General features: G+C 35.6%; 1 protein-coding gene across 5 annotated transcripts; it reads right to left on the bottom strand.

Moving 5' to 3' along the window:
- Positions 1-1,402: 1,402 nt before the first annotated feature.
- LOC113328902 lies at positions 1,403-7,801 on the bottom strand. 5 transcript variants are annotated; one of them, XM_026575892.1, is made up of 13 exons: positions 7,660-7,801; positions 7,463-7,544; positions 7,213-7,260; positions 6,597-6,632; positions 6,416-6,487; positions 6,269-6,313; positions 6,095-6,142; positions 4,369-4,395; positions 4,109-4,183; positions 3,967-4,014; positions 2,941-3,002; positions 2,778-2,816; positions 1,403-2,455 (listed from the first exon to the last, which is right to left on the bottom strand). In XM_026575892.1, exons 2-13 carry the CDS (start codon positions 7,481-7,483, stop codon positions 1,711-1,713), a joined length of 1,266 nt encoding a protein of 421 aa, XP_026431677.1. In that variant the 5' UTR covers positions 7,484-7,544; positions 7,660-7,801; the 3' UTR covers positions 1,403-1,710. The 5 variants fall into 5 exon arrangements, with proteins under 5 accessions (XP_026431677.1, XP_026431680.1, XP_026431675.1 ...); XM_026575895.1 differs by having other exon boundaries at positions 7,455-7,544; positions 7,660-7,716; XM_026575890.1 differs by having other exon boundaries at positions 7,213-7,544; positions 7,660-7,734.
- Positions 7,802-8,569: the final 768 nt, after the last annotated feature.

The following is an 8,569-nucleotide window of genomic DNA, read 5'->3' as shown; positions in this document are numbered from 1 at the left end:
TCACCAAATGAGAACCAATTTGTATCGTACCCAGTGTGTTGCACGGGTTACATACTAGATTTAGATTAATATAATAAAGACGAGAAAAAAATGTTTTCTTCACCCGGTTATTTCTTCAGTGAATTTCCTTGGTTATATTTCTTTGACGGGAAGCACTTCAGATGTTTTCCACCTTTTTGAATTGGTAATCCAATTTATATAAATATCATTTTTTCAGTATCTCCAATACCATATATTGATACAACTAGATATATATAGTGAGTGTGATTTTTCATTTAACTATTGGGAGTTGTAGTTATTAGATTCTTTCAAATTAGTTTTCAAAACCGTGTGAGATCTTTAGATTACAATGATATTGTACATGTGATTATTATAATTTTTTAATTACATAGTTTTACTTTTTAATTGTCAATTTGTTGGATATATATAGCATGTTTATAATATAACTCACATCGGAACGGGTGCTGGGCGAAGCCCCGCATCTGTGGACATGGACGAACGTTGTAAGAACTTTCAGCAATCCCGGTGAGTAGCACGGGTTTCAAACTAGTGAAAAATAATTACTCGAATAAAGCATTAAATCTTTGAAAAGTTAATGAGAATATTGGATATGCTTTTTTTGGTAATTCTTATTGATATGGAAATAATACTCAATCAAGGCTTGATTTCAGTTTCTTCTTTTGAAAATATTTTCTCGCGCGAGTTTTTTGTTATTTTTGGAAGTATTTATGAAAGGAAAAGGATGGTGTATGGAGTAACTATTGTGTACATAGTGATGGTGGTTATTGAAGTTTCAGGCGTTACAAGATTTGATTTTCGGAGGGAAACTAGGGTTTTGATTTTTTTTTGATATATCAAACTGGATTTATGAAAATATGTATGTGTAAGAGATGACTCTAGCCTACTAGTAAGTACCATCACTGCCAAGGTGATGGATTGCACCACTGCTTTCCACACTATTGTTATTGTTTCAGAAGCACGTATTTTCTTGAAACTCCCCCACTGGATACCACAAAAGATTCAAGCATAACTGGACTGCAGGTAACATTCAAGCATGAAGAACCATATACAGAATAGCAACTAACTTTATCAAGGGAGCGAATGATGTGGTGGAGTCTCTAACAATCAATGGAAGTTGGTCCAAAATTCCAAATCCATTTCTGCTTGAAAGGGATCCAGACAAATATAGTATATAACCTAACGCCAAACAGATCTGAGGAAACTAATTTAAAAAGGAATAGACAACTGTCCTAAAAACTGCTCTAAAGTGTTCAATGTGTGGAACGGTTTTTCCCTAATTGGTTGCTGGTAACGATGCAGAACCAGATGCAACCATTCTAACGAAGCAAAATATTGTGAGTGCCTTTGCCTTACAAGAAACAGTCAAAGAGAATACTGAATATGGACAAAAGAGAAGTAATTTCAAGAAAGATGCTCAAGATGTACCATAAGAGCATTCAAAACTCAATCTAGAATGTTAGGAGAATGCAGGTTTAACTTAAGCAATGCATTCATAAGCATATGTCAGTATGACTAATAACAAGAAATTATCGAATTAACAATACTAAGAGCTAAACATCTTTAGAGAGTACCATTTTTTCATCTTTTGTCAATGTTTCTGCAACATCAGCTGTTGATACTGCAACACCTCCTCCTCAGATAAGTGACTGTAATCATCCTCATAGAGAGTACCATTTTTTCATCCTTTTGTCAATGTTTCTGCAACATCAGCTGTTGATACTGCACCACCTCCTCCTCAGATATGTGACGGTAAACATCCTTATATAGAATCTCTGCTAGTTTTTCATCCTCTTCAATTTCAGGTAATCTCAGCTCCTGCTCCATTCCCGAATTTGCTAGATGACAAACAGCTTTAAGTCTTGACAATTCATCAGTATGCATATTAAAATATATAAAGCCTTTAAACTCCAAAGCATCGTAAAAAATTTCATCAATGAGTGGTAATATTTTGCCTGCGTTCCCCTTTTCACCAATCTCATGTAACAAACTCCTTGAACAATCAACGCAATAACTTTTTTTCTTTTCGGGATTGTCAGGATCATCTCTTGCTGGACAAGAACATTCATCTTTTTTTGCCCAACTTAGCATAACATATTGAGGAATATAGTCAGAACTACAAACCATAACAAAGTGACGAATGTTATACTTTATTGCAAGTTTCAAACCCTCGGATACCCCTTGCAAATCAGAATAAAACTGTGAAATATGATGATCCAAAATGCTAGAAAGAGCAACTATTGGGTTCTTCATACTATCACGTAGAATAACCCCATATCCCATATATGAACCGCAGATGTCAATATAAAAATGATGAGAACGATTATCTTTAATTAAAGTTGTAGTTTCTTCAAGTGTTACTCCCCATTCCTCACGACACATTCTCATCCAAAAAGACCGCGTTGGTATATAACGGTAGATTACAGTACCACGTTCACTGTTAAAGATAAATTAGTTATAAGCAATATCAACTTCAGTTTATATCAGGTTTATCGAGAAACTCATACAATACAAGAATATAAGTTATATTGCATACTGTATATGAACAGATAACAGAGACACGTGATATGCATAAAAGATTATCTTAGTTCAATAACTTCAATTTCAGCATGATATGCATAAACTTGGCAATAAAACAATTTTGTAAATTATACGTTGTCTGGTATGTTCCACAAATCTCAGATGACATGGCACACTAGGTTATCTTTGGAAGAAATTAAAAGGATAAGAAAGGTTTGTAACATGTTTGGAGACAATACCTCAATCTGGCAGCCTTGACACAATTTTGAGAAAACTCCCTGTTGAAAAAAAAAACATGACAGGGATGCCAATGATAAGAGTGGGAAACTGATAGAAAAACTTACTATGAACAGGTCAAATTAAATATAGATTCTTAAATAATGAGAATGATGAGAGAGCTACCTTTTGTATATAGCCTCCCGTTGCTCCCTTGTTTTCCTTGGTTCTACAGTTGAGACTTCCTTCTGAGGTAAAGTAATGGAATTAGACAACAAAATTGAAATTCTTACAGCATCAAGTCTAAAAATAAACAGATAATATGTAGTAGCCTACAGGGTGATCTTTCATGGTCCAAACAGGTCTACTAATTAAGCAGTCGAGCAGTATCATATCGTGTTTCTAAATGACACGAAATATCAAGCCATCACTAATGCACTTAGGTTTTGATGGTCAGAAAGCCCAAAATTTGTACTGGATTTGTAACAGTTGAGAAGGACTTTTTGACAAGTCAAAATTGTATTAAGACGGAACCATAAGTACAGAGAAATAACAAAAAAAGAGACTACAACAGTCCAAAACCTAAAAACTAGTTAAATCTGTAAGGTAAAACAGGGGACTGGATATGATTGACAAAGTACGGCCTGTCAGTACAACTGATGCTAACACCCTGATCCAAAGAGCAAACTTTTTCATTCTGCCTCATACGTGGTTCTGAAGTACGGGGTTGAAAATTTAAAACCAAGCATGAAAGTTGTGAAGTGTGCACCGAAAACCAAGCATCAAATTGCGGAACTCACAACATAAACTAAAAGCAAGATAGATGATATATATGTAGAAACGACTAAATTACTACGTCTACCAAACAAGTCTACTCTACTATAATATTTCTGTATAACACAGAATATCAATCCATCGTTAATGCCCTTTAGGTTTGGATGGTCAGAAACCCCAAAAAAGTTTACTGGTTTCACAACACTAGAGAAGGAATTATAAGGTTAAACAGCAGTCCGTCCATCTCATGCATGTTGTAAACTACAGGGTTGAAAATCCAAATCTAGTAGCTAGGGTTGAAAATCCAAAACTAGTAGCTAGGGTTGAAAATCCAAAACCGATCATGAAGTTTGTGAAGTGTAAACCAAAGTAAGGCGTCAAATTGAGAAACTCACAACACTACTCTAAAATATAAATTAGATGATAGTTGTAACTTACGGAATGAGTTTCTCCATCGACTGTTGTTGAGGTTAGATCTAGTTGTTCCTACGAAGTTTGAAGCAGATTAAAAGAATCAAAATTAGGAACTGAAATCGATGATTGCTCGAGCTAAATTAAAAACAAACAAAAAAAAGCTTACAAATTCAGTTAAGAGCCTTTGTGTTTCTGCCCGAATCACTTTCTCAGAATAAGTATTCCCAAGCTCCTCACGGTTCTGTAAAAGTGGTTGCAAGCATAGAAATCAAATAAGGTCATACAAAAGTATTAAAACAAATGAAAGGGTAAATACAGAAGGCTCAAACAAAAGCATAAGAGGAATCAAAAAACATAACCGGTTGAAATTAATTTTTCACAACCCTATCTTCAAAACAAAACCGGATAACAAATATAGAGGCTTACATGAGGCTTTTGCTGCTGCTGCTGTTCCTGCAAATTTGTTGCCATTGTATTGAGTCAAAAACAGAAATTGATTCCTCTTGTGCTTTTGTTTTGAAGAAACAAAACCAGATAACAAACACAGAGGCTTCCAATTGTATCAGAAACAAGAAAAACAATGAGGAAATTTAACAAGAAGAAGTACACAACTTTAAAGTTCCTCTCAGACCTCTAAGAATTCACACGATGCTAAAGCTTAAGGGTCATGACTCCTTTTTATAGGCTTAGATGATTACAAGAATCTGCCTAGGAATAGAACTGGAAACAAGATTCCTAATACAGCTAGAAATTGCTAGAAATAAGATTCCTAAACGAACTTGAGCTGGTGTCAGAAATTGATTTAGGGAATCAGTTTGATGTTTCCTAAAACCGAGCCAACATCTAAAGGATAAACTTACAGAAACAGTGCGCAAGATTGTTTCTGTTGGTTTTTGTTGTTCCTGCTAAATAACCGCGCAGTAAAAGAATAAAAAAACTATGGGTTAAGCCTTGGGGCCTAGACCTCGACTTGCAAGAACAAAGAAACAGCTAAGTCTGAAGAAATGCACAAAGTACTTCATAATCTAAACAGGTCTACTAATTAACAAGTGGACACAAAAGTATCCTATCATGTTTCTAAAAGACACAAAATATCAAAGAAAGACACAGAATATCAAGCCATCATTAGTACACACTTAGGTTTTGGTGGTCAGAAACCCCAAAAGTTTGTAATGGTTTTGTAACACTGGATAAGAAATCATAAGCAAGCTATTTCACTACCCTCATGGTGAGGCAATGCACAATTGGTCCATCTCATACATGTTCTGAAGTACAGGGTTGAAAATCCAAAACCAAGCATCAAATTGTATAAACGACCAAATTACTTCCTCATCCAAACAAGTCTTCTACTAATAAAGCAGTTGAGCAGTATCCTATCATGTTTCTGAATGACACAAAATATCAAGCCATCAGTAATACACTTAAGTTTTGATGGTCAGAAACCCCAGGAGATCTCACTGGCTTGGCAACACTAGAGAGGGAACTTTAAGGGTGCTTCAACAAGTATAGAGGAAAATTTTAAGAGATGATCAGAATATAATGCATATGAGGCAAGGCAAAGCCCTAGAGGTCATCTCATGCATGTTGTGAAGTCTGTGGAGCTTACACCAAAACCAAGCATCAAATTAAGGATAAAAAACTATTGATTGGTGTTCCTGCTAAATTAACTGCATGGTAAAAGAATAAAAAACTATGGGTTGTGTCACAAAAGCCTGCACCGAAACTTGCAAGAGCAAAGAAACAGCTAAATCTGTGAAACGAACAAATTACTTCATAATCTGAACAAGCCCACTAATTAAGCAGTCCTATCATGTTTCTAAATGACACAAGATATCAGCCATCACTAATGCACTTAGGTTTTGATTGTCGGAAACCCCAAAAGTTTTTACTGGTTTGGCAAAACTAGAGAAGGAATTTTAAGGGTAATTCAATAAGTATCGCCCTAGACAGCTTCTCATTCCATTTCCAAAAAATAAAACGCCTCCTTTGGAGGAATATTTAAAGATATGACCAGGTTATATTGAATATGAGGCAAGGCGGAATAATCCCATCATCTCATGCATGTTGTGAAGAGTAAACCAAAACCAAGCATCAAATCGAGGAACTCACAATAACAAATTAAAAGCAAAATAGATGGTTAATTGCAGCTTACTGAATTAGTTCCGCCAGCGACTGTTGTTGAGGTTAGCTCTTCTTGTTTCTGCAATTTTTGAACCGAAGTAAAAGAATAAGAAAAAGAACCTGAAATTGATAATTAGAAACAAAACAGATAATAAATAGTAGCTTACTAAATGATAGAAAAAACAGAAGATAGGTAGTAGCTTACAGGTTGATCTGTTTTCTTAATTATTATTGTAGACTCTTGTTGTTCCTGCAAATTTGTTCAGACATATAAGAAACGAAAACAGAAACAGATCTTACGAGTGTTCACCATACACATAAAACTAAATCAAAAGATAGAACAGGAGCTTACTGGATGAGCTTGGGAATGATCCGTACTCATGGTACTTTCCAGACTCTTCTTCTTCTTCTTCTGTCTACGTTTCTGAAAGGTAGTTCCAAGGTACATATAAGAATAAAAATACAAAACCTGTAAAATCTAATTTTTCACAATCTTAACATAAAACAGAAACAGATGATAGATAGAAACTTACACTAGCCTTTCTATGCTGTCCCGCGACAGATTTTTCCTGCAAAAGATGTTTGAAGTGTTGGTGTTCGAAAATCAAAGGCAATTACAAAATTGAGCATGCTGCAACATCGCTTTGATGACGTTGTGCTTATGATTAGGTACTTCACAAAAACCCCAAGACTTTTGTATCATAAACAATAAAAGACAATGGGGAAATCAAACAAGAACACATAGAATCGCTGTGATTCTGCGACGTGCCTACTTCCAAATTACTTCATCATTCAGACAACTTTGATTATAAACCAGTTGAGCAGTATACTACCATATTTCTGAATGACACAAAATATCAAGCCATCAGTAATACACTTGATGGTCAGAAACCCCAGGAGATATTACTGGTTTGGCAACAGTGGAAAAGGAATTATAAGGGTAATAATATTTCAATAAGTATCCTTCTAGATGACCAGAAATAATGCATATGAGGCAAAGCGCAATTCGTCCATCTCATGCATGTTCTGAAGAGTAGGGTTAAAAAACCAACAGAAAGCATGAAGTTTGTGAAGTGCACACCAAGACCAGGCATCAAATTGAGGAACTCATAACAACAAAAGCAAAATAGGTGATTAATTGTGACTTACTGAATTTGTTCCAGCATCGACTGTTGTGGAGGTAACCTCTGGTTGTTCCTGGCAAAGTTTGAAGCCAGGTAAAAGAATCAAAAATAGCAGCTGAAATTGATGATCACTCGACATGAATTAAAAGACAGCAATAGCTCCTATACGAAATAACTGGGAAGATCATATCAGGAGCAAAAACAGTAGCTTACTGGAACCTTACAAAACAAAACAAAACAAAAAACAGATAATCAAAGGAACCTTACAATACAACCTTATTACATGATCGATACATGATGCCAACTAATCCTCCTCTAAAACAAACCAGTAGCAGTAAGTATTGGACAGAAGAAAACCTAAAATGAAAACGAACAGATTATTAATGAAACACCAGCAGATCTACAAATAACAATATGCAAAATGGATCTCAAGCTTGTAAAATACTACTCCAACTGAAGAATTACAACTCACTCTCTCTGATGATCCCAACAGCCTTCCTGCCGGACGGAATGAAAACTGGATCTAAACTGCCTGGAGGCAGATTGGTATGGTATCTAAAAATTTGGGATGATTTTCTAACGCAGCGGGACGGAGTAAAGATCAAAACCCATCCCACGATCAAAACCCAGACCATATTTAGTCGCGACCAAATCACAAATCCTAATATAGACGGGCGTAAATTTAAAATCCGTTTGTTGTCAGGCGTAAACTTAAATTGCGTTTGTTAACGGGCGTAAACCAAATTTACGTATGTTGGTGGGGCGGAATTTAAATTTACGTTTGTTGCGGGCGTAACATAAATTTACGCCTGGTGAGACGGACAGCAGAATTCCGCGCGTTGCCAGGCGGACACCAAAATTCCGCCTCTCTGGGGTGGACACCAAAATTCCGCCTCTCTGGGGGGGACACCAAAATTCCGCCCCTCTCAAACGGACTTTTTTTTTACGCCCAGTAACTGTTATCAGAAAAATTATGAAACATGAAATGAAAATTTTCGAACGTTAGAATGATAAATTTTTCGAACGTTGGCGTTGGAGATTGCGTAGCAGATTTTTGACCGTTGGTAAGATATTTATCTTTTTCGAACGTTTGAAATTGAATGTTAATAACGGGTTTATTTTATACCTATATATACCAGATGAATTCCTTTAACATTTTCATATCATTCGTTGTATTCGGCAAGAAAAAAATAGTATCAGGAAGAAAAAATAGTTTTCCATATTTCAAATCATTTTGAAAATTTTCATCGAATCGTTTTTAATGGCACCACCACGAATAGCAAGAGGTCCAAATTTTACGACAATCGAAGATGTCACGATGTGTAAAATTCATTTATCAATATCTCAAGATCCCGTGTTGGACTCGTATCAAGGATGATATT

Source organism: Papaver somniferum, unplaced genomic scaffold (assembly GCF_003573695.1).
Source record: "Papaver somniferum cultivar HN1 unplaced genomic scaffold, ASM357369v1 unplaced-scaffold_114, whole genome shotgun sequence".
NCBI classification, from domain to species: domain Eukaryota; kingdom Viridiplantae; phylum Streptophyta; class Magnoliopsida; order Ranunculales; family Papaveraceae; genus Papaver; species Papaver somniferum.
The sequence above is the reverse complement of the archived record's forward strand: the minus strand, read 5'-3'. Positions and strand labels throughout refer to the sequence as shown.